This window comes from Zootoca vivipara, chromosome 16 (assembly GCF_965207765.1).
Source record: "Zootoca vivipara chromosome 16, rZooViv2.hap1.1, whole genome shotgun sequence".
NCBI classification, from domain to species: Eukaryota; Metazoa; Chordata; class Lepidosauria; order Squamata; family Lacertidae; genus Zootoca; species Zootoca vivipara.
In genome coordinates, this window is record NC_142599.1 from 1,889,079 (window position 1) to 1,914,694 (window position 25,616).

Consider the following 25,616-nt stretch of genomic DNA (forward strand, 5'->3'; position numbering starts at 1 on the left):
AATTCCTTCAGTAGCACCTTAAAGACCAACTAAGTTTATATTTTGGTATGAGCTTTCGTGTGCATGCACACTTCGTCAGATACACTACACAAGACAGTAAAGAAATCCCGCCCTTTCTGCTGGATTTGCGACCTTAGTGCGGCCCCCTCCGCGATGCCCCCGCCTCTCTCTACCCACGTGAGCTTTGTGCCCGTTCTCGCGAGATTGGGCGGCCCCGTCGCTGGCAGGAGGCGGAAGCGCCGGGCTTGCATTGCGTTTCGCGGTCCACGTGGGCGACCTCCGCGCGCCTCCCGAGTCGCCCCGATGGGTAAAGCACGCCAGAGGCGCAACTGGAAGGCCCGCCTCCCGGAGAGCCGCGGCCAGCGGGGCCTGCCGTCCCAGGAGCCCGTGCAGCTGGAGCTGGGCGGTGAGTTTGCTTCCTTGGAACGGGGGCCTTTCATGCGCGCCCGAACGACCCGTGCGTGGCTTTCTCGCAGGGGCTCCTGGCCGCGCGCAAGGCTTGCATGAGGAAAGAGAAAAGACCAGTGTCCTGTTTCCAGCAACAGGCGACCTTTCTTTCCCCCAAGCTGGTGACCTCCAACTGCAGTGACTCCTCCCCTCCCCCAGCCCCATCATCCAGGGAGGCTCGCCTGGCGCCTTCCTCACATATGTTTAGGTGCCAGGCAAAGACATCCCTCTTCTCCCTGGCCTTTGGCTTATTAAAGAATTCTGGCCGTTTAAAGCAGTGTTTCTCAACCTTGGGTCCCCAGCTGTTGCTGGACTACAACTCCCATCATCCCAGACCACTGGTCCTGCTAGATGGGGATGGTGCGTGGCTGTTGTTGTTTTTTACTGGTTGTTGTTGTTTAGTCGTGTCCGACTCTTCGTGACCCCATGGACCATAGCACACCAGGCACTCCTGTCTTCCACTGCCTCCTGCAGTTTGGTCAAACTCATGTTGGTACCTTCCAGAACACTGTCCAACCATCTCGTCCTCTGTCGTCCCCTTCTCCTAGTGCCCTCCATCTTTCCCAACATCAGGGTCTTTTCCAGGGAGTGTTCTCTTCTCATGAGGTGGCCTCAGCTTCACGATCTGTCCTTCCAGTGAGCACTCAGGGCTGATTCCCCCCCCCAGAATGGATAGGTTTCATTTTGCAGTCCATGGGACTCTCAAGAGTGGTCTATATGTACTATATGGTACTGTGGTCTATATGTTTGTGTTTTTGTATTGTAAACCACCCTGTGATCCTCGGGTGCTTAGAAATGTAATAAATTATTATTAATAATAATCACCCCTGACCACTGGCCTGCAGGCTTGGGTGACCAGGAGCTGTGGCCCAGCAATAGCTGGAGGGCACCAGCTGACCGGACTAGGATGTCATGAAATTTATGGGGCCCTTTAAGAACTTTCCTCTAAGAGTCCACAAACAGCATCTGGTATCCAAGGGCAGCTTAAGTTGTTTTTGTTTATCTAGTTGTCATAGCTAATCACTGCTGATAGCCTTTATCCCCCTCTGATGAATTTGTCTAAACTAGTGCCCTCCTTGCTTCTTGCAGCAATGAGTTCTATAAGTAGAATACACATTTCTTATGGCCTGCTGAGAGAGCAGGTCAGTTTGACGGAATAACTTGAATTTGCTTCTTTCCTCCCACCTCTCTTAACTCCCTCTCGGTCTCTTCCCCCCATGCTGGACTAGGCAGGCTGTGGACATGATGCAGCAGGTCTCTAATTATGTTCTCATGAGAATCCATAGTTGGGGTAGGCTCATAGCTCAGTGTTAGAGCATCTGCTTTGTATGCAGAAGGTCCCAGGTGTAGCCCCTTGCATCTCCAGGTAGTAGGTTTGGGAAAGATCCCTGTCTGAAATGTTGGAGAGTCGCTGCCAGACAATACTGAGCTGGATTGTAGACTCAGCACCCTGTTAGGGTTCCTGTAGGTTGGTGTCATTCACTCTGGGTGTCCTTTTGGCTGAAGAGTGGTGTAAAGAGGCTTTGGGGTGGTGAGGAAAGGGTGGGTTATAAATTTGTTGTTTAGTTGTTTAGTCGTGTCCGACTCTTGTCTTCCACTGCCTCCTGCAGTTTGGTCAGACTCATGAATATAATGAATAAATACGATGAATAAAATATAAATATGATGAATAAAAATGATGCTTTGCACCCTTGGATGCTCTGATCATGTTCTGTGCATATGCCCACTTTCCCAAGACCCTTACAGTATACGCTGCCCTGCTGTGTCCTTGTGAACGGTACATTGATCAGTTGCAAGTTTCTTTGAAGAGGTCAGAAGTAAGTGGTGTGATGCTGCTTGTCAGCCTGGGAAGGGAGCCCATCTAGGAGAAGGGAAACTCTGATCCTAAACCTCCACTGCCTTGAGGGATTTCTTCAGGCGAAGGAAAGGCTAAGGAGCAAACCCTACACAAATCCAGAGTGGAGTCCCTAAGATGGTTAGAGGGTGCCTTGTACGCTTCCTTCTGGCAACTCCTACAGCCAAGCTACTGCCAAACGTGTTGCTCTGTCTGCTTTCCTTTGGACCACATCAGCGAGGCTGACAGGGGGGTCCTGTCATCTGGGCAGCCGAGGACCCTGCCTGAAACACACTGCCAGGGGTTACGCCCCAGAGAGGTCACTTGGGGTGACCTCTAATGCAACAGTTTGACTTCACCCCCAGAGTCACACCCCATTGTTTCTCGAGACAGACAGATTCCAACAACAGACGCTGCCTTTAAACACTGCAGTCCTGCACACAGTTATCTCAGAGTATCGGAGGCATTACACTTCTGCGTACCAGTTGCTGAAAACCACAAGAGGGGAGAGTGCTGTTGTGCTCAGGATGGTCCTGCTTGCATGCTTCCTACAGTAATCTGGCTGGTCACTGAGAAAATACTGGACTAGATGGGCCACTGACCTGATCCAGGAGGCTTTCCTGAAGTTCTTACGTCACTAAGCTGAACAGGGCTCACATTGGAGCAAATGTGCACAAGATTGTGCTGAAAATACTTCAAGCTGGGGTGGGGGACATATGTCCCTCCAGATGCTGCAGTCCCAGCAACGTTGGAAAGGGCCTAGGTCCCCCCCCCCCCGTTTAAAGATTGTGGTGACCAAAACAAGCCCTTCTTTCTGTTGTTCCAGATGAAGCCATTACAAAAGGGGTGGATGAGAGTAACCCCCTGGTCCTCCCATCACAGAAAACCAAGGATAAAAAAGTAACTTCTGAAAGGGGCCCAGAAAAGAAGCCACTGACCAAGAAGCAGAAGAAAATCCTGCAGAAGGTTTTGGAACAGAAAGCAAAGAAGGAAAAGGTATGTTTTGGAGTGTGGAGGCCAAGAGAACACCGAGGAGACGTGGCCCACGGCATCCTTTGGTAGGGCTGGGAGTATTCCCTGTCTGAAACCCAGGAAAGCTCCTGCCAGTCAGTGTAGACAATATTGAGATAGATGGACCAGCGGTTTTAGGATCACACAACATAAAAGAAAAATAGGATAAGGCAGGAAGAGGAAACCAAGCAAACACTGGTTCTTAAAGATGCAATTTTTTAAATAATGCCCTGCTAGAATGTAAATATAGGGACCCAGGTGGCGCTGTGGTTAAACCACTGAGCCTAGGGCTTGCTGATCAGAAGGTCGGCGGTTCGAATCCCTGTGACGGGGTGAGCTCCCGTTGCTTGTCCCAGCTCCTGCCAACCTAGCAGTTCGAAAGCACGTCAAAATGCAAGTAGATAAATAGGAACCGCTACAGCGGGAAGGTAAACAGCGTTTCCATGTGCTGCTCTGGTTTGCCAGAAGCGGCTTTGTCATGCTGGCCACATGACCTGGAAGCTATACGCCGGCTCCCTCGGCCAATAGAGCGAGATGAGCGCGCAACCCCAGAGTCGGTCACGACTGGACCTAATGGTCAGGGGTCCCTTTACCTTTACCTTTAGAATGTAAATAGTTCTGGGAGAGGAGGAACCCAATGGAGCTGGCATCTCAATTGAGCCCCTCTGCCGGTCTCTCCCTCTGCTCCACTTTTTGCAGGGTGGGGGAAGTTCTGTGGCATCACAGCATATACAAGGCACTCTTCATTTTGCTTCCCACTGAATTCAAACTGTTAGGAAAATCTGACACACCACCCAGTATTAACGAGGCCTATATTCACACCATACATTTGAAGCATATGATACCGCTTGGCTTTCCCCAAAGAATCCAGGGAGCTGTAGTTTTTTTAAGGGTGCTGAGAGTTGTTGGGAGACCCTCTTCCCATCTCAGAGCTACAATTCTTAGAGTGCCCTGGGAAGAGGAGTTAACTCTCCTCTTCCGTTTTTGAGAACTGTAGCTCTGTGCAGGGGGTCTCCTAGCAACTCTCAGCACCCTTAACAAACTACAGCTCCCACAATTCTCTGGGGGAAGCCATCACTGTTTAAAGTGCTATCCTGGTGTGAATGCCTCTTAGGGCAGACTTGCTTCATACAACCCTTTCTAATTCTAGCGAGCGGAGTTGCTGAGAAAGCTGAGTGAAGTCCAGGCTTCCGAGGCCGAGATGAAGATGTTTTATACCACGTCCAAAATAGGGACAGGGGACCGGATGTACCAGCCTAAATGGTAAGTTCTGGGTATGTCCGGCTTGTTGCTCTTGTTGCAACGTGGACATACTCTTCCCTTCTTTGGCCTTTTTGTGATTCGCAGCGGGTGGGGCGTTCTCCCCATGTAGCTTCCCTTGAGCTCTCCAGCTTTCAGAGTGCATCTTCTTAGCTGGTGTCTCTGGTTCTATAAAGCAGGATGGGCAACCTGTAGCCCAGGGGCTGCATGCAGTCCCTGGCCTAGTTCCATATGGCCCTCCAAATGCTGCAGAGAGCTGGAGGGGTGGGGAGACAGAGAGAGAACGTGAGGGATGGGTAAGGTGGAGAGAGATGGGGACACACAGAAAGATGGAAGGGGACAGAAAGAGACGGGTGAAGTGTGAGAGAGAAATGGCACAGAGGATGTGAATAAGAGAGAAAGAGAGAGACTAGAGAAAGAGACAGGGTGGCAAAGAAAGTGAGTGATGGAGTGGCAGAGAGAGAGAGAGAGTGAGTGCTGTGCAATGCTGCAGACTCCACCCACTTCTTGCTCCAATTTCATCCATATTTGGCTTTGGCTTGTGGCCCCTGAAGAAAAATAGTTCCTTATTCCTGCTATGTTGCATCTGAGGATCTTAGATGTGCTTAGAGTGGACTTGTCTTGTGTGTCAATGTGACATGGGTGTTTCAGGACAATCCAAGAAGTGAGTGCCTCCCATCTGGAAAAAATTAAAAGCGTTGGTGGTGCAAACAGAAAAAGACGCAGACCTGAACTGGAGGCAGAGTCTGAGGAGGAGGAGGCTGAGATTTCCTTGGAGGAAGAGGAGGAGGAAAATGAGCCAGAAGAGCAGGCAGAAAAGGCAGCAGCCCCGGAGGAGCTGTCTGAGGAGCCAAAGAAAGCCATTGCATCTCCACCCAGCACACCAAAGCAACATTTTCATGCTCCCAAGCCATTACTGGGGCCTACTGTTTTCATCCCAGTGGACAGATCCCCCGAGATTCAGGTCAGTTTTGAACGCGAACAAGCCAAAAATGCACCCTCTTGCATCACAAGCAGCAGCAACAATGGATCACCCATGTGAGATTCATGACACTTTTCTCTGCAGAAGTGCATGCAGATTCCACACACAAAATGCCTTTTAGTATTTGTGTTAACAATAAACGGGGGATGTTTTGAGACGTGGAATCTTTTGATTGAATTTTTCTTGGGCACATGATGTTTGTGACCTTGGAGCTGAACAGATGCTGAAGAGGAGGTCAAAATTTGGACCTAAAGAGCTCATTTTTATTTATTTAGTACAGGTGCCCTCCAAAGTGTTGTTGGACTCAAACTCCCATCAGCCCCAGTCAGCATGGATATTTAGCTGGAAAGATGGGAAATTGTAGTCAACACGATTTGGAAGGCACCTCAGTGGCTATCCCTGTATTGGTGCATATATATCCTGTCAAGCTCAGGGTTGTGGCCATTGGGTTGCCAAACTCTCTCCCATCCAGGCACTATCCAGACTAGGCCCTGCTTAGCTTTATCAATTGTGTCTACATCATGTGCCCCCAGAAATTTTTCAACTTCTGCATACAGATGTGAGGTGAAATTCTCCTCATTACATGGTCAGACAATGCTGAAGACCAGCTTGCCAATTGGTTATGCCCTCCTTCTGAGAATGGCATGCCCATCTGGGCATGCCCATCTTTCTTTGGCCCCTTAAATTTCTTGTCACAGAGAGGAGAATTTCCCCCTTCACACTCGAACCCCTGGCAGAGATATAGAGAAACAGGAAAGCGGGTTAAAAAAAATGCCTCTCTGAAGGATGGGACAAGCAGCTGTTTCACGAAGTGGTTATTGTTTATTTCATTATATATATATCTCACACTTTCCACCATGGAAGCTTACCACTTGTGTATCCTTTGGTAACACTCTGCCAAGTAGCAAGGTGAATTTGACCTCAGATGTATGCACTTGCCTAATATCAGAAATCTGACATTACTCACGGTAGTGTTTAAAATTCTTGGGCATGGCAAAAAAACTAGATTACTGGTTTCCTTAGAGGATTGAATTCCCATTGCAGTAAGATTTGTACTGTACTGTACAACTTGTACTGTATGTTGATTCGTAGGGCTGCAACCCTAAACACACTGATTATTAAGCTCCGCTGAACACAGTGGGACATACACCTGTGTAAACATGCAGAGGATTGTGCCCTAAGCTTACACCACTGGAAGTTACTTTAAATTAATTGTTTGATGCCATTTTAGTTTAGTTTAGATCAGTAATTTGACCCTTTGCCTATGTAAAGATGCAACTTTGCTTTGAAAGGAAGCCAGGCTGAAGCTCCCTATCCTTGCCGAAGAACAAGTCATCATGGAAGCCATCAATGAGAACTCTGTTGTTATCATTTGTGGAGAAACTGGCAGTGGGAAGACCACACAAGTCCCTCAATTTCTCTACGAAGCGGGATATGCCAGGTATTACACCTTTTTTTAAAAAAAATCACTCATTTTATGCCAAGAGGAAAAAATATCAGTGTTCCTAGATTTTGGTGCTTTCACAAGTTGCCTTCTCCTTCGCCATGGAATTCCCTCCAAAAACAATAATTGTACTCTGACAGTGATTGGCTGAGTTGGTGTGATGGCACAGGATGTTCAGTTGTTCAGGGGGAGCTAGTAAACCCATTTGTAGCCCAGCTTCTGTGCTGGAAAAGAAAGTTGTCTGTTAGGTTGGGATTATAATCTTGCACGCAGGAAGATTGCAAACTGGAAGGAGGCCCCAGGATGCAGGACATCTGAGCAGCAAGGAGGCCAGAGCAAGGGTGACAAGTAGGCAGTGCTATGGGAAAGAGGAAAGTGAGAGAAGGGCGTGCAGAGAGTGAGGCTGAAGGAAACTGAGCAGAGAGGGGGCTCTGAAGGTTTATAGCACTTAAAGACAGGAGAGGCTGTATGCTTACTGGAAGGGAAACGGGAATGCTAGGAGATTCTAGAAATGGCTGCTTCTGCATGCAGAAGGTCGCAGGTTCAATCCCTGGCACCTCCTGGTAGGTCTTAGAGAGAACCCAGCCTGAAATCCTTGAGAGCTGCTGCCAGTCAGTGTAGACATTACTGAAGTCAATGGACCTTTCTTAAACATAAGGCCGCTTCTTATGTTTTCTTTGCGCAGGCAGCAGGCTGCTTTAACCTGTTGCCTTGGGACTGCAGGGATTAAGGGAGGTGCCCTCTGGTCTCAGCAAGGTTGCTGCATCCCTCAGCTCCCAGGAACAGCATCATGACAAGGGCGAGTGGCCCAGCCAGTGAAGGAGCAGGTGCCGCAACACTTGCTCTTGTCTTCTCTCCCCATTCCTTTTCTCTTTTGTATTGTGCCTCTTGGATGTTAAGTCTGGACAGGGACTGTCTCACCTTTAAATATATGTATGGGACTATGCAGATTTCAGTTGCTTTTATAAATGACCTGGGGCAAAATAAGCCTGGAAAGCAGGGAGCAGAGGAAATAATATAGGGTGGGGTCATGGAATTAGAAAGGAGAAGAAGCCAAAGAGAAAAGAAGACGGGGGCTGTGCACTGTAAGCAGAAAGGAATTGTGCAGGCAAAGGGTGGCAGAGGGACATGGTCCAGGTCAAGAAAGCAGAGCATCGCTATGCCTAGACCAGCCTGGCCCAACCTAGTGCCCACCAGATGATGGTGGATGACAACACCCATCATCGCTGACCATTAACCGCACTGGCTAGAGCTGATGTGAGTTGTAGTCCAGCAGCATCAGGCTGGGCAAGGCTGGTATTGGAGAGTGGAACTCATCAGTAGTGGCTTCTACTTTTAGCATTGCGACCTACCAGCTTTTTGTGGGTTCAGTGAGAGTCAATGCATGACAGCCATGAGGCTAAATCTCAAATATTAATTTGCACTGGCCAGCCAGCAGTTGTTGCTGTTTTATTTCTATCCCAGCCTTCCTCTAAGAATCTCAAGGTGGCAATTACATGCCTCTCACTGTTTTGTCCTTGCAACAACCTTGTGAGGAGACATTGATTGGCTGGAGATCACCCTGTGAACTTCATGGCCAAGTGGGGATTTGAACCCTGGTCTCCCAGGTCCTAGCCTGACACTAACCACTATACCATGCTTTGGGTTCAGGCTGTTAGTAAGATAAAATATAGTTCTTCCCTTGGCTTCTTCTCAGTTCTGTGTAGAACTGAAGGAACACGGGTTATGTTACAACATGATCTTCTCCCCCCCCCCCAATTCCTTTTTTCTTTCCTTGCTGACAATGATAATCTTTTGTTCACTGCTCTTGTAGCCCTGGCGGCATCATCGGAATCACAGAACCACGGCGTGTGGCTGCAATTTCTATGTCCCAGCGTGTTGCAACGGAGATGAACTTATCACATAGGTAAGCGTACTTGCACAGACTCAAGAAAGTGTGCTTTAGATCAGCCTTCTCTCCAAGTGTTTTGCCCTACCAACTTCCCTTGGCCCCAGCCAAGGTCTGTGCCTTCAGCGAAGTGATGGTTGGGGGGAGCCTCTGCTTCAGATGACATCAGAAAAGATTTTGAGAAACCTGGAACAAATGTTGGCCAGCCCACTGTTGGGACATGTTCAGAAGTGAGCTATCACAAGGTGGAGCTGCTCATTCACTGCATCCCAGTTCTGATTATTCCGAAGGTGCCTTCAGAACAGATTAAATTTGTAAGTCGAGGCACCACTGTAATAAAGTCACCCCATATCCTGACATCCATCACTCTGCATGTTCCCCCTTCTCCGCGGCATGTCATTGGCTGGTAGAGTTGGAACATCGTGAACAACATGGGGCAAGTGTCAGTATGCCTCCCAGAGTACAGAGATGCTGTCCTATATGAGATTGGCTGCCACCAACGGGTGTTTTTACTGGGATGGTTTTTCTTAGGGCAGACCCCAACCATTCAGGAGTCAGGGTCTGAGCATGCAGAATAGGTGCTTTCCTTCCTGGCTGGAGCTCATACTCTGGCTCAGTGATCATCAACTGACCCGCCTCTAACTCGTCTCCTGCCACATGGGACCCATGTTCACATACCGGTACTTACTTTGATTTATACATAATAGCACTGATAGGGCACAATATTAGCTGTAAAATGGCAATCCACAGAACAAGATACCATATTTTTCTGTGTATAAGACTAGGTTTTTTCCTTAAAAATAATGTCAAAAATTTGGGGGCATCTTATACATGGATACATCTCCCCCCCCCCCGTTTCTTAAATCAGAGGCCCCCAAAATAGGGGGAGTCTTATACATGGGGGCATCTTATAGACAGAAAAATATGGTACATAGTGTTTCCTTAGAATTGCTAGTAAATAAAAATCAGTGATTTGTATTCTTGTTCTTAGCCCAAAGGCCGAGGAGCTTTTTGAAACCCAGTGAGTTTTTTTAAAACAGACTCCTAATAGCAACTGCTGTGCAGTTGAGCTTCCCACCTCAGGATACACTTGTGTATTCCAGTGCCCAGCATACTTCCATTTTAGAAGAAGTATAAAAAGCCTTAGAAAGTGAACGGCTGTCCCTGCTCCATAGAGGACTCCCATGAAGGTGGGACACACAACAGGCCAGAAATACATTTCATACTAGAAAATGCTCCTGCCTTTCTCCTACCACTTTGCAGCGCCAAGGGAAATTGAAAAGATGAATGTCTCACCAGAAGAATGGGTTCCAGCCCAGGCAGTGCTCCTTTGGTTTGGTCAGCCTTAGTTGGGGGTCTTATGAAGCAGCAACAGCTTTTCTGCAACCCACCTGTGAGTCCCAAGAGAATGCAAATGCCATGGGTCTAAATCAGGTGTAGGGGGACCTTTTTCAGCTTCAGGACTGCATTGCCTTCTGGGGGGGGGGTCACACGTCAGAGGTGGATGGAGGTACAGTGGTACCTCGGGTTACAGACGTTTCAGGTTACAGACTCTGCTAACCCAGAAATAGTACCTCGGGTTAAGAACTTTGCTTCACTGCTCGGCGGTAGTGGGAGGCCCCATTAGCTAAAGTGGTACCTCAGGTTAAGAACAGTTTCAGGTAAGAACGGACCTCCAGAACAAATTAAGTTCTTAACCTGAGGTACCACTGTAGAGGCAAAAGTGGGCATAGCAATGAATGCAAATTTAGCCTTTGCATAGTCGGGGGCCCCAGGTGGCGCTGTGGTTAAACCACTGATCCTAGGGCTTGCTGATCAGAAGGTCGGCGGTTCGAATCCCTGTGACGGGGTGAGCTCCCGTTGCTCGGTCCCAGCTCCTGCCAACCTAGCAGTTCGAAAGCACGTCAAAATGCAAGTAGATAAATAGGAACCGCTACAGCGGGAAGGTAAACGGCGTTTCCATGTGCTGCTCTGGTTTGCCAGAAGCGGCTTTGTCATGCTGGCCACATGACCTGGAAGCTATACGCCGGCTCCCTCGGCTAATAATGCGAGATGAGCGCGCAACCCCAGAGTCGGTCACGACTGGACCTTTACCTTTACAGTCGGCTAGTTTCTACACCCACAGCCCTCTGTATCCTCCCAACCAGACATGCAAGAAGCATGTTCAGAGTTCAAGGACGCAGTCCAGCCAGGCAAAGACACTCCAGGAGCATCTGAAGCAAGGGCCAGATGGGAACCTGGAGGGCCACATTTCACCCTCAGGCTTGAGGCTCCTCACTCTGGGCCTAAAATATTTCAGCAGGTCATACTTCCAAACACTAGAAAAGAGGGCAGAGAGGAGATATGATAGCCATCTTCAAATATCATAAGGGCTGCCACATGGAAGAGGGAGCAAGCTTGTTTTCTGCTGCTCTGGAGTTGCAAGAAAGGAGAATCTGACTAAACATTGGGAAGAACTTTCTGACGGTAAGAGCTGTTCAACAGACTCCATCAGAAGGAAGTGGATTCTCCGTACTTCACTGGGGTTTTTTAAGCAGAGGTTGGATGGTCACCCATCATTTATGCTTTTACTGAGATTCCTGCATTGCAGGGAATTAGACTAGATGACCCTTGGGTCCCTGGCAACTCTATGATTCTATGACTGTGTGTGGTTCTAGAGTGCTGGTTTGTTTGATGTTAGGTTGATCCCAGAGCTCCTTTCATCCTCTCTCCTCAGCGTGATTTCATACCAAATCCGTTATGAAGGAAACGTGACAGATGACACCAAAATCAAATTCATGACTGATGGTGTGTTGTTGAAGGAAATCCAGAAGGTATGGTGGTGTTTCTTCCTTTCAGAAACGAAATGTGCATTTGGAGAGGTGGCTGTGCCTATGTAATGCCACTTCTTAACATGTTGACATACTTTAAAGCAGCCAGTTCCCAACCTGCTGCTATCCAGACGCTATTTGACGCCATTTGCCATATCGTTACTCTGGCCATTTGCCACGCTTACTGAGTCTGATGGGGGTTGGAGTCCAAAAGATCTGGAAGGTGCCAGGTTGGGTTTAGGGTGACTTAAGAGACACCTCAGGATGGAGCTGAACTGGATGGGTTGTCAGTGACTGAGTCACTGAGCAACAGTTTCTCCCCCCACCCTGCAAAAAACCCCACCAGAATTCAGATTCAGGAATGAGAGGAGGGTTTTGCACTTCCTTGTGGGGTCCTCAGAACCGTGTTCAGTTTGAAGAAGTGGTTTATGGGCATCTTCTTCAGGCTTCTAGATGTTTTTGATTACCACTCTCATCAGCCCAGCTTGCTTAGACCCACATGTTGGTTTTGAGTCAGGGAATTCCCCCTTAAGGATCAAATCAGTTGATAAGTCTGATTGAATTTTGATGTGTGGTTGTGGTATTCCTCATACACCCACCCTTTTGGTCTTCCCAGGATTTCTTGTTGTCCAAGTACCGGGTCATTATTCTCGATGAAGCCCATGAAAGAAGCATCTATACGGATATCCTGATTGGTCTTTTATCACGCATTGTGCCACTTAGAGCCAAGGTAAGGAGGGAAAGGGTGGTTACGTATCGATAGCATTCTAACATTTGATTATTTTGGTTTTTACAAATAGTCATATGTGCTTGATCTTACATTCACATATTGAAAATACTAGGACTGCAATGCTCCTTAAACTATTGAATTCGCTTCCACAAGAGGCACCTTGGATGACTTTAAAAAGAGGATCAGACAAATTCATGGGGGACATGGCTTATCCATGGTTGTTAGCAATGATGGCTGTGTTCTGTCTCCACTGTCGAAAGCAGCATTCACCTGATTACCAGTTGCTGAGGACCACAAATGTGTAAAGTGCTGTTGCTGTCAGAGGCATCTTACCGTGTTTCCCCCTTTTTAAGACACCGTCTTATTACTTTTTTTCCTCAAAAAACCACAGGGTGGCTTATTTTTGGTGGGATGTCTTACTGGTACCGGTATTTTTATTACGAGTCTGAGGGAAGGGAGGTGTGTGCGTCCCTGGTGCAGCCCTCTCTCCCCGGCCCTGGGATGTTCGCGAAGGGCTGCTCTCTCTCTCCTCCAAGGTGGGGACTCACTTAATAGCAATCTGCTACACTGGAGCTTCTTAAATCTAAACCAGTATAATGGAATCTATCTGTGTGATACAGTCCTAGCAGTAGCCTATACCTAAAGCAAGTAAGGATCTCTACCAGCCAGCTGCCCAAGACTGCAAGACTGTCTGAAGTTCCAACAACATAGCACTTTGCAGTGCTATCACTGATAGCAAAGAAGCTACCTGCTGAGAACAAAGAAGCCAGCTAAGCAGCAATTAAGATTGCTGACTTGGTAAATGGTAGCAATTGAGAAGCAATTGAGCCAGCGAGGTGAGGAAGCACGTGTTGTTAGGACCGGCAGTTTAACTTTTGTGTAAAGCAGCGTTTAGCAGCTCCTTTTAGCAGCTCGCAAACAGCGAAGGAAAAAGTCCTTAATAAATAAATAAAAGTCCCCAAGGCAAGGACTGCGATCCAGACTACTTACAAATCCTTAAAGGGGCAGCTCCACAGACAACCAAGCAGCATAAGGTAGAAAGAAAACTGCAGCAGGATTTTTAAAAGGCTGCTTTATGCCCGGTAAAAGCAATGAGACAACAATCAGACACGGGAGATTCCCGTTAAGAGGAAATCAACGTGCATTGAATGGAAGGGAATTTAGGGAAAGGTGGGGGGAAGCGAGAGGTGGGCTGTGTGTGTGTGTGTGTGAGAGAGAGAGAGAGAGAGAGAGAGAGAGAGAGAGAGAGAGAGAGAGAGACGCAGGGGGGGGAGAGAGACAGACGCGCGCACGGAGGTCTCTCCCTAAAAGGGAAAACAGCCTTTGCATTCTTCAATCGCCCCTCTTTTCTTCCTCGTGCCTTCATCTCCTCCCCACCCCACTTTTCTCCCCTTCACCAAGTAGAGCTTACACAGCTTGGCTAAAAAAATTATTTTTGGATCTTTTTATTTAAAAAAATGCTCTCAGAAACGGGGAAGGGAAATCACAAGGCTTCGGCAGCCAGCAGCTACGGCTGTTCGGTGCATTTTTACAAGCTTTTAAAGGAAATACGTGTCTGTGGAGCGACAGCAAAATGGGGAGAGATTTTTAAGGGGGGAGTTGGCTGGCAGGAGGGGGGTTATTGCTAGTGGGTGAAGGGTCTATCAGTATGTCTTATTTTCGGGGTATGGCTTGTATCGCGCAATTGCTTAGAAATCCTGCTATGGCTTATATAATGACTACGTCTTAAAAAAGGGGAAACACGGTACATGCTCCCCGTGGTTATTTGGTTGGCCACTGTAAGAACAGGATGCTGGACCAGACGAGCCTTCGGCCTGATCCAGCAGGGCTTTTCTTAAGAGTAATTGGTTAGATTTTATCTATTTTAAAAATTGTTTTGTTCACTCCATAAGTTGCTCCTGGAGCGATCGGTCAGCAAGAGAGAAGGGGGTTCGAGAGACACAGAGAATGGAAAGATGGGAGAAATGAATTTCTCCTTTGTCTCCCACAGGAGGGAGTGGGCCCAGCCACCACCATGGAGATACATAGGGACCACCTTGCTCTGTGGGGAGGAAAGGCAGAACAACTGCCTGCTCTCTGGCTTCCAGGGCTCCAGCTCCAGTTGGCTCTTCCCTACCACAGGACTCCTCAGTGATCATCTTCCCCTGAGAGGAAGAAAAATATTTGAAGCTTTTTCTCTCTGTTGAATGACACTAGTAATATCAGCAGCTGATGTTTCACAGTTTCCATTTGATACTATTTTAATACTTCTGTGCAAACTTTGCCTGATGCTGAAAGTAAGAGAATGAATAAATAGCAGCACTTTGAATTTGGTCCAGGAACAGATAAGGTAGGGTTGCCAAAGTTGTTGAGCTTTTTGGGGGGAAATCTCAAAAATAGTTTTTGAGCATAATATGTTCATAGCTCATAGGCCTAGTTAATTTGTCATTCAGCTGCTAGAACACTGCGGGGAGTTTCTGAACAGTCTTCAAAGATCTCACATCAAGTTCCTTCAGATTTGGCTACATCTTATCTCCACCAAGCAAAACCCCTGCCTTCTTGCCTGTGTTTTTGTCCTTACACATTCACAGAAAGGGCATCCGCTGAAGCTGATCATCATGTCTGCCACACTGCGTGTGGAAGATTTCACCACCAACACAAAACTGTTTGCCAGTCCTCCTCCTGTTATACAGGTAACAGCATGACATTCAGCTGGTGATGGTGGTTGGACTTCGTTGGAGAGATTTGGTGTTCCAACACCAGAGCCCCCAGGGAAAGTAGCAAGCCTGGAGAGGGGAGCAGGGCTGGTCAAAGGATGCTGGACTGCCGCTTGCTCCGGCAAAGGTTGGGAGCAGACAGAGGCCTTTGATGCCTCCTGCCTTTGGACTGCGTCCTCCAGACTCCATCCTCTTGAGAGAACTGCTGAGCCCTCAAAGGCCTGAACATGAACATGGGCACTCCTCCTCCTCCTCCTCCTCCTCCTCCTCCTCCTCCTCCTCCTCCTCCTCCTCCTCCTATAGACTCCCTCCTGGTGTGTATCAGGGCTGGTGATTTGTGATAGGAGGTACCTGGTTCTTCAAGGAAGGTGTCCGTGTCTGGCCCTGTGGGCCCTGGCAGTCTGGAAGGTTCCTGTCTATACCTGCGGGTATAGGGCAGTAGAATTTTTTTAGTAATAATAATAATTCCCTCAGGCACGGCGATCTCCAGCTAAGGAGTAGAGATTGCAGCTTTCTCAGAAGTGGAGCTCCTGCGCTTCTCCTGAGAGTGGGCAAGCCGCAGGGTGGGATGCACAATCTTAAAGAAAAACACTTTTGAGAACCATTTTAAAAGAGCTCCCACCATATTCCTGTTTCGAGGAGGCTTTAATCTCTGCTCATCAATTTAAGAGCAGAGATTAAATCCTGCTGCCTTGGCTTCAGTGTGGTGTAGTGGTTAAGAGCGGTAGACTCATAATCTGGGGAACCGGGTTCGTGTCTCCGCTCCTCCACATGCAGCTGCTGGGTGACTTTGGGCTAGTCACACTTCTCTGAAGTCTCTCAGCCCCACACACCTCGCAGAGTGTTTGTTGTGGGGGAGGAGGGGAAAGGAGAATGTTAGCCGCTTTGAGACTCCTTAGGGTAGTGATAAAGTGGGATATCAAATCCAAACTCTTCTTCTTCTTCACGATCCTGTTCCTTGCTGGGAACAAGGCATAGAGCCAATGCAGGGTTAAGCCCCATCTTCTAGGCCGTTAGCTGGCATCACCAGTGATCCCAGCAGGTGGGTGGGTGTGGTTTGGGGGAAATGGCCTCACAGGCCAAATTGGAGGCCCTGGCAGGCCAAAAGTGACCTGTGAGCCAGAGGTTCCCCAGGTCTAAATAGACATGCTTTGTCGTTCTGGGCAACTGCTCTTTCTTTACCTGTGTTGTTTTCTCTGTAGGTGGATGCAAGGCAATTTCCTGTAGCAGTTCATTTTAACAAAAGAACCCCACTGGATGATTATAATGGAGAATGTTTCCGGAAAGTCTGTAAAATTCACCGAATGTTGCCATCGGGTAAGCTGACTGGCACAGACTTTTGTATATAATAAAAACCATAAAATTAGCTTTCAAATAAGGAACTGGAGTGATTCTCTTTTATGTTCTGGAGCAGGTTCAGAAAAGATCAAGGGGCTGAAGGCAACTCTCCCAGGAGGGAACTTTGCCGCATTTGGAGCTTTTTTATTTAGATAAATAGTGAGACGGAGGCTTATGATTACATACTTAAAGGTTAAGAGGTGGGTGCAGGAAAGAACGCTTTTTATGGTTTCAGTACATTGAATTTTTTTTCTGAATTGCAAGAATATTTTAGTTGTACCAACCAAATTAGAGACTTGACTGAACTGGAGAAAATCCCCTGAGGAGAGGGACTGACAATTAAACCACTCTGTGAAGGGTATAGAGGGTCTCCTAACAACCCACAGCACCCATAAGAAACTATAGTTCCCAGAATGCTATGGGGAAAGCCATGCCTGTTTAAAGTGAGATGACGCTGCTTTAAATGTATACTACAGATGTTGCCTTGATGTGACAAAATTCTGTGACTTAAAAAAATAAATTGTGACAGTTTTTATGAAGAAGACATTGAATAATGTTTTATTTCAAAGCATAGACATTGGTGCTTCTTGCAACATTTCCTGCTCCCACATTGCCTGTGGTCTAATTTTAAGATATTTTATCTTCTTGCAGGGGGCATCCTGGTATTCCTCACTGGCCAGGCTGAAGTACATTCACTTTGTAGGAGGCTGAGGAAATCGTTCCCTTTCCGCAAAAATGCACCCCAAGGTAAGTTTGATGCATTGGTATTTCTGTATTAAAATCCCAAATAATTGGCATGGTATCAACTCAATAAATGCAGTCTTGCAACTCTTCCATAAAGCATATTTGTTAAAAGCATTCTCCAAGCCTTTGCACGTGGCCTGCTTCAAGTCCTTGGGGGACAGAATTTACGTGAGAAGTTACTTCTCTGTCAGCCACTGCTTTTCCTTGTCCAGTGGCAGGGAAAACAGCAATCCCAGAGTTGAATGATTTTGCGCCCTGGGTGTGACACATGCATTTGAGCAAGAGTCGAGTATAGGATCCTGGCACGCCAGACCAAGACTGGCTGTTAACCTGGCAGTGTCAAAACCTGGCCTGGAAGCATTAATATCTGTCAGGGATTGTTCTAGCAGTGAGCATTCCCTGACAATCGCAGAAGAGAGGCACCCTGGCTCAGGCAGCATCCTAGAGCCCTTACTGCAACCTCAGACAGGATATCAGGAGAAGTGTCCAGCGGGGAGATGCCTCGCCCTTTTAAGTTCATGCCTGACTTAAGACATTCCAAGGTGCGCAGGCGCAAAGGGAGGAGGGCAGGAATCCCACGCTTACTATGCTGGGGGAGGAGCAGACGCCAGGCATTGGGAGAATCTTCGTCAGACTGATCGGACATGTATTCTTGATACTGAATCACATTGTAAATATCAGGCAAAATAAAAGCCTTAAAGACAGAATGGCTGTGGTACTAGTTTCTCAGAAATAGCCAAACAAGGACCGTGACAATAGCCTCCAAGTCAGGGAGAACCAATGGGTTGCAGAGGTGGGTGAAGCCACCCTGGAAGTCTGGGAGGACACCTTCGGCCAGGGAACCTTTCGCGCTGCAATTCTCCATGGCTCACTACCAAGGACAGCAAAGCACAGATGTAGACATTTATTCCAGTTTCACACAGCAAACTTGTTTGGAACTGGCTGCACTTCCCCTTTACATTGCTCTGTTGAAAATAAAACTTCCAACATCAAAATGCTGGTACAGAGATCTATGGTGTGACCACATTTTGAGTCTGTGTACTGTTCTGGCCGGCTCAACTCAAAGAGGGTATTGTAGAGCTGGAAAAGGTTCAGAAAAAGGCATCCCAAATGATCAAGTGGGTGGAGCGACTCCCCCATGAAGAAAAGTTGCAGGGTTTGGTACTTTTTAGCTTAGAGCAGGCATGTCAAACCTGCGGCCCTCCAGATGTTTTGGCCTACAACTCCCATGATCCCTAGCTAGCAGGACCAGTGGTTGGGGAAGATGGGAATTGTAGTCCAAAACATCTGGAGGGCCGCAGGTTTGACATGCCTGGCTTAGAGGAAAGATGAGTGAGAGGTGACTTGTTAAAAGTTCATAAAATTCAGCATGGCATGGAAAAGTGGATAAAGAATGTGTTTTTCTCCCTATCTCTTAACTAGGAGACATCCAATGAAGCAATGAATTTTCTTCTGAAAATTCTGGAATTTTTTTTTTAAGTACTTCTTCAGAAATTACTGGAAGGCAGCCTAGCTTGACTCCTCACAATATCACTGGGGGGAGATTTAATTTTGTATTTGGTCTGTGACTTGGTTATTTTGCTTGTGTTATTGAGAGACCTCCTCCTTTGGGCTATTGCTGTTAACAGTTGCCACATAACGCTCATCCCACAGTTGTGAGCAATGCATCTTCCAGTTTGGCAGAACCTATACTTTGGCAGGTGCTGTCGCTGTACTATTTTCAGCACCAGCTTGAAACATATTTCTTTAGGCAAACCTAAAGGTGTTTTAATAATTTTTACTGTCAATTTTAGTTATCGTTTTACTACAATCCAAAAAATGTAGATGCTGCTTCCTTTCTTCTTCCCAGGTGGTGATGAAGACAAGGAGGATTCGGTTGAAGAAATACGAAGATTTAAGAAATCCAAACGGAAAAAGAATGTGGTATGCTTTGATTGAGGGCTCTGAAGTGGCACAAACCCCAGTGGGGCTTGCATTTGGCACCAAATTTAAAAGGCACCAAGGAGCACTTCAAGGCTCCTTTGCAGCCATCTCTTTCCCTGCCCCACACCTGACATTTTGTGTGTGTTTGTGTGCACACACACACGCACACACGGGGAAAACTGTCTTGCAAGCCAAAATAAGGACAGATTCCTCACCTCTTCTCTGCATCACAATAGGGTCCCCCAGATTAACAGCCTTTTGATCCAGACCCAGGAAAATGCTCCTCATTTCCAATACATTTGCCTCCTCCCCAGACTCAGACACAGAAAAGTTAGCTCTTCATTGAGGAAAGCAACATACAAGGCAACAGTGCCAACAAACAGGACTGGCCTCTATGAAACGGATGCTAGGACTGAAGCTCTTCACCTTCTACTTGCCTCTAAGTCTTCTCCCCAGCTCCTGGGATGCTTGTGCAGCATTTCTCCCCTCTTCCTCTGCTCCATCAGCTGAGTCTTCACTGCTTTCTACACCTGTCTCCTCTTGCTGTTGACTTTTCAGCATCCCACCATTCCTCCCCTCCTTCCCTCTCTGATCTGTCCTCGGTGTCCCACCACAACCCTGGCTCTGAACCCTCCTCCTCTGAGGCTTCCCTCGGGTCCCCCAGCTGGTGCCTCCCACCCCTCCTCTTCATCCAGCCAGTCCTGACACAAGTCCACCTCCCCCATCCCACTTGGACCCTCCGAGGGTCTTCCAGCTCCAACTCTCCAAGCTCCTCACATTCCTCCTCAGGATCCAACCATCCCCTCCCTGACCACCTCCACAGCTGACCAGAAACATGGCTGTTTTGCAGTAGTGTTTCAGAAACCAGCACCTCTCTGTGCCTGTATGTGCTCTGAATTTCAGCCTTAGAAAGCCATGATCCCTTTGTGCATTTCTCCCCATCCTTTCAGGTGCTGCCCAAAATAGATCTGGATAACTATTCCGTTATGCCAGTAGATGAAGGAGATGAAGACAGAGATGCAGGAGCTGACGAGGATGCTGACGCTGCTTGCTCAGATCTTGACCTAGAATATGGAGACGATGGTTTGGAAGAAGGTTTGCCTTTTGGGAAATATGTTAAGGCAGTGTTGGCTTCAGTTTTTGCAGCAGGGCCCGTGGGCAAGACTTCCTCAGTGAACCTTCCATCACTCCTGTCATCATCTGCTCCTGCCCGACTTCCTCCTCCTGGATTTTCCCACCCTGCCACTAGCTTGCCCAGCAGGAAGTCAGTGAGCAAGCATTTTCTGCTGCTCCTCCTCCCCGACACAGTTGCTCAGGCCAGAGGAGGAGGCTGGTGAGCAAGCAAGTGTGTAGGCTTAGGGGGGTGTCCCTTGCCAGAGACATCCCTCACTGGCAAGATGCCCAAATATACCAACCCAACACTGGCTTGTGTTTATACATGTTGGGACCAGACTTTATCATTGAGCTGTCATGGTGCATAGAGTCATAGAAGGAGAGTTGGAAGGGACTGTGAGGGTTGTCTCGTTCCAACCCCCTGCAGGGCAGGAATCTTTCGCCCAACGTGGGGCTCAATTAAGAGTCTCATGCTATGCTGATGTGCCCTAATTCATCCTGATCTCTGTTCTGTTTGTTGCGTTTTCTCTTTCACTCCAAATAAATCATACCATTTTTGCAAAGATGGTATATGAATCATAGCAAAGTTTTCCCAGGGTTCTCTGAAGAGTTAATCCACTCTGGGAATTGTAGTTCTGTGAGAGGAATAGGGGCCTCCTAACAGCTCTCAACACTTGGAAAACTACAGTTCCCAGGATCCTTTGAGGAAGCAATGACTGTTCCAAGTGGTATGATACTGCTTTAAATGTAGAGTGCAGGTGGGGCTGTAGATTCAAATGGTGAAGTCAGTTGGACAGCCAACAGACCTGTAGATTGCTGCTTATTACTATTTTGTGTTTGTTTGTGTTTTTAATTTTGTGTACAGGTGAGAACCCGGATTCCTCCCTCCCACTTTATGTTCTTCCACTTTACTCCTTGCTGGCACCAGAAAAGCAAGCCAAGGTAATGATTCATTTCCCTGGCAATACTGGGCTCCTCAGAAAATGTACCCATGAGCTCATTCTCCCTGTATGGATAAAACACCCATAAATCCATACACAAGTGAGTGGTTTGGGCAGGTTTGCAGAAGCCCCAAAACACCTGAGAACCAGCCCAGTGAGGATCGAGCATGCTCAGTAGGTACAGAATGCTGAGTGGAAGGAATTGGCAGAAAGCTAGCAGAGAGGGGAATAATATAGAATATCCTGGAAAGAGGGCTTGGCTGGGTAGAGCCCTGAACACTGCATGCTGCAGCATTTTGTTGCATGCCTCACTTGCATAATTTATAGGTTGTGGGCACCAGCTTCCATATTCCTTGGTGGTTTTTCTAGGATCCCCCCCCCTTTATTTCTGTACTCCAGGTTTTTAGGCCCCATCCTCCTGGGACCAGGCTCTGTGTTGTAGCAACCAACGTGGCTGAAACATCCCTGACCATCCCGGGCATCAAATACGTGGTCGACTGTGGGAAGGTCAAGAAACGCTTCTACGACAAAGTCACCGGAGTCTCATCTTTCAGAGTCACCTGGACGTCTCAGGCATCTGCCAACCAGCGGGCCGGCCGAGCTGGGCGCACAGAGCCTGGCCACTGTTATAGGTCAGCTGACTTCCCTTCTCTGTTAGGTGGACCAGAGCTCCATAGGAACATAAGAAGCTGCCTTCTACTGAGTCAAACCGCTGAGCCCTCAAGCTCAATATTGTCTGCACTGACTGGCAGTGGCAACGCTGATCATTGACTGTAACGCTAAATATTTGATTTGACTGGCAGTGGCTTTCCAAGGTTTTAGCCAGGAGCTGTTTTGCTAAATGCAAGTTCTTTTGGATTCAGTGGCAGTAGCACAAGTGGAGAGACGTTCTGCACTTTTATTAAGTAGGAGGCTTGGATGCAGAATAAAAAGCAGTGAAATAGTCTTTAAGCAGAATAATATAGCATATGCAAGTTAAAATACTTCCCCATTCAGTTATCAGGAATCATAAGAGAGAGACTCCAGCAGCACAGCACACAGCATGCAACAAGATCAAAGCTTGAAGATCAGACCCCACCAGGGAGACTTATACCCCTTAGATCAGGCATAGGCAAACTCTGCCCTCCAGATGTTTCCTCCCACCTGTTAAGCTAGGGCCAGGGTTGTTAGTTACCGTATTTTTCCGCTCCATAAGACACACTTTTTTCCTCCTAAAAGTAAGAGGAAATGTCTGTGCGTCTTATGGAGCGAATGCGTGGTCCCTGGAGCTGGATTGCCCAGGGGCGAAAAGCAGGTCGTGTTTTTTTTTTTTTTTTTAGAAAGAGCTAAAGGCTAGCAAGTGGGAAAGAGGGAGTTGAAAGGGACCCGCTCAGCAGCTGATTGCAAGAGATCTGGGAGGGAGATAAGGGACACTAGCTCCCTTCCAGGCCCTGCCCCCTTGCCCAGGCCTCCATTGTTGAATGTTCTGCAGACGGAGGCTTTTCCCATTTGCAAAAGAAGCTGCACAACTTTGAGCTGATGCTCAAAAAAAGGAGCTTTCCCCCTTTGCAAAAAAGCTGCACAACTGTGAGCTAATCCCCCCAAAATGGGGCTTTTCCCATTTGCAAAAGAAGCTGCAAGAAGCTGCACAACTTTGAGCTGATCCCAAAAAAACAGGGCATTCCCCCTTTCCTCTCTAAAAATTAGGTGCGCCTTATGGGCACTCAAGCTTCAGCTACAAGTGGATCCTCCCACATCCCAGGAGCGCAAGCAGCAAATCAAGAGCATAAAGCAAACAAAAAACCCTTGACAATAAGCATGGAGGAATATTTGTATAAACCAATTAACCAATCTCCTCAGAACACAAAATTATTTAGCAGTAGGTTTCCCCTACAGGAGCCCTCAGCCCTGTCTAGAGATCCAAGAATCGAACCTGGGACCTTTTGCACTCAAAGCAGATGCTCTACCACTGGGCTATGGCCCTTTCCCAAAGTAAAAGGGCTGTAATTTCAGTGAGTAATGCAGAAGATCCCAGGTCCAGTCCCTAGTGGCATCTCCAGGTACAGCTGGAAAGGACTCCTTACCAGAAACCCTAGAGAGCCTCTGCCAGTCCATGTAGACAGTCCTGAGCTAGGTGGACCCATTGGTCTGCCTTAGTAGAAGACCGTTTCCTATCTCCCTGTGTAAAAGAGCCCCCAAGAAAGTCATATCGCCCCTGCAGCAATCCAGGAGGCTCGCATCTCCAGCTGGTCTCGACAGTTGGGAGCAGAAGCTGTGTACTGGTATATTTCTGGAGGCTTCTAGGCAGCTGCTAATTGCCACCCACCCACCCACACCCGGCTTCCCTCTCTCATTTTGTTCTAGGCTGTACTCTTCGGCTGTCTTCAGTGACTTTGAGCAGTTCACTTCTCCTGAGATTACCAGGCGACCTGTTGAAGATTTAATCCTGCAAATGAAAGCACTAAACATTGAAAAGGTGGGAGTCCATTTCGGGCAGCCTTCCTTCTGCTACATGGACTATGTCGTCCCTGTCTAAGTTGGCCTTGCTGCCTGGGTCTGCTGGGAGTTGTAGTTCAAAACCAAAGGGCGCCGATCTAGCTTCAAACTAGATGAGACGCCAACATAGGATGCTGCCTTATACTGAATCAGGCCATTGCTCCCATGTATCCCAGGATTGTCAACACTGACTGGCAGCAGCTCTCCGCGGTTTCAGGCATGGTTCTCTCCCATCCCTACCTGAAGAGGCCATTGGGGATTGAACTTGGGGTCTCCTGCATGCAAGGCAGATGCTCTGCCTCAGAGCTACAGCCCTTCCCCACCAATCACCCAGTTCCTTTAAAAAAAATTGCATGTATGGGGAGCGTTAACCCTTTGTTCCCACTATGGGAGCTTTCCCACCATGCAAATTGCAGGTGCAAGGACCAAGTCAAAGGGTTAAATTAGCCTATCGTCACCAGTGGTCAGGAGGAAGTAGATTTATGTTACGGTAGATCATTCTGAAACCTGGAAAGTGCCTCGGAGACAAAGCCTATTTAATGATATTTTGTGTATATAATATTTAATTTTCTTTTTGTTAGCAAAAAAGAAAGCTAACTTTCTAAAGATTGCTGTTGTTAATTAGCACAAGAAAAAGGTTTAAATCTGGACTCCCTCGGGAGGGGGTGGACTCTCCTTCCTTGGAGGTTTTTAAGGTTGGAGGCCATCTGTCAGGGATGCTTTAGCTGAGAGTCCTGCATTGTAGGGGGTTGGAATAGTTAACCTTGGGGGTCCCTTCCAACTCCATGATTCTGTAATTCTACAATTCTGTGCTTCTGCTGAAACCCCCAGGTAATATTGGCCCACCCTCTAAAATAAGTTGCTCAGCAGCCTGCCACTCCCCCCAACTCTTTGGTGAATTTCAGCACAGCTGAAGTTGGAAGGTAGGCTTGCAGGCAGATGGGGATGGACAATTGTTTATTAATAGCAGCATCTACCCCCCCCCCCTTTTGAATTATGCTGCCATAGCTGCCAAGTTTTCCCTTTTCTCGCGAGGAAGCCTATTCAGCATAAGGGAAAATCCCTTTAAAAAAGGGATAACTTGGCAGCTATGTGCTGCTGGGAAGAAGAAATCTGGAGTGAGGTTAAGGTAGGAGTTTGTTGGGGTGGGAGAAAAACCAGGAGTGGGTTTTTGTGTCGCAGGAGCTTGTGCTAAGTTCTGGTACAAAAAACAAATTTCTGCCTTGGGCATGCATGCAATTTCTTAGCCAGTGTTTTGCACCTGGATCTGGTCAGTGGATCTCTGGGTTCAAGTGGTAGTGGTGATGTGAGTAGACCCCCACCAGCTTGAAGTTATTCCATGCCCATCTTGCTCAGTTCTTAGGCATCTCACCAGTTCATGTCGGGTGTGTCGTCCTCTTTGTGTTTGCAGGTGGTCAATTTCCCCTTTCCTACACCCCCACCACTGGAAGCGCTAGTTGCTGCTGAGGAGCTGTTGATAGCCCTTGGAGCCTTGCAGGAACCCTCCAAATCTGGAAGGTAGTCTCTTTACTTGTTGTTGTTGTTGTTGTTGTTGTTGCTGTTGCTTTTTTGAAAAACTAAGTTGAACTATGCTGGTTGGTGGACTGGACTGTGCTTTCTCTCTTTTCTCCCCACTATGCAGAACCATCCCTACCAATGGGTAGAGTGGGATGGCCATCTTGAACAGTTCTTTTGAGCTGCCATGAAAGGGCAAAAAAGTAATGTTTTTGTTTTACAAATGTATAAATCAGGCATCCCCAAACTGCGGCCCTCCAGATGTTTTGGCCTACAACTCCCATGATCCCTAGCTAACAGGACCAGTGGTCAGGCATGATGGGAATTGTAGTCCAAAACATCTGGAGGGCCAAAGTTTGGGGATGCCTGGTATAAATCATACCATTGCCTGAGGCCACCAAAGCAGTGTACAACTTGATAAATAAATAGCATACCAAAAGACAACTTCTAAAAGCAACATCACGA

The 25,616-nt window shown here is 47.6% G+C and overlaps 1 protein-coding gene across 1 annotated transcript in view; it reads left to right on the forward strand.

Annotated features, from left to right (window-relative positions):
* The first annotated feature begins 201 nt into the window (after positions 1-201).
* DHX37 (DEAH-box helicase 37) overlaps positions 202-25,616 on the forward strand; it is a 40,178-nt gene continuing 14,763 nt past the window's right edge. Inside the window, exons 1-17 of the mRNA XM_035098235.3 lie at positions 202-406; positions 3,108-3,277; positions 4,443-4,555; positions 5,204-5,516; positions 6,827-6,975; positions 8,792-8,884; positions 11,583-11,679; positions 12,293-12,406; positions 14,977-15,078; positions 16,305-16,419; positions 17,092-17,187; positions 19,034-19,107; positions 20,058-20,202; positions 21,086-21,162; positions 21,561-21,793; positions 23,505-23,616; positions 25,048-25,154. Of these exons, the coding sequence (XP_034954126.2) occupies positions 304-406; positions 3,108-3,277; positions 4,443-4,555; positions 5,204-5,516; positions 6,827-6,975; positions 8,792-8,884; positions 11,583-11,679; positions 12,293-12,406; positions 14,977-15,078; positions 16,305-16,419; positions 17,092-17,187; positions 19,034-19,107; positions 20,058-20,202; positions 21,086-21,162; positions 21,561-21,793; positions 23,505-23,616; positions 25,048-25,154 (2,213 nt within the window). The 5' untranslated portion in view covers positions 202-303. The remainder of the gene's footprint in view (positions 407-3,107; positions 3,278-4,442; positions 4,556-5,203; positions 5,517-6,826; positions 6,976-8,791; positions 8,885-11,582; positions 11,680-12,292; positions 12,407-14,976; positions 15,079-16,304; positions 16,420-17,091; positions 17,188-19,033; positions 19,108-20,057; positions 20,203-21,085; positions 21,163-21,560; positions 21,794-23,504; positions 23,617-25,047; positions 25,155-25,616) is intronic.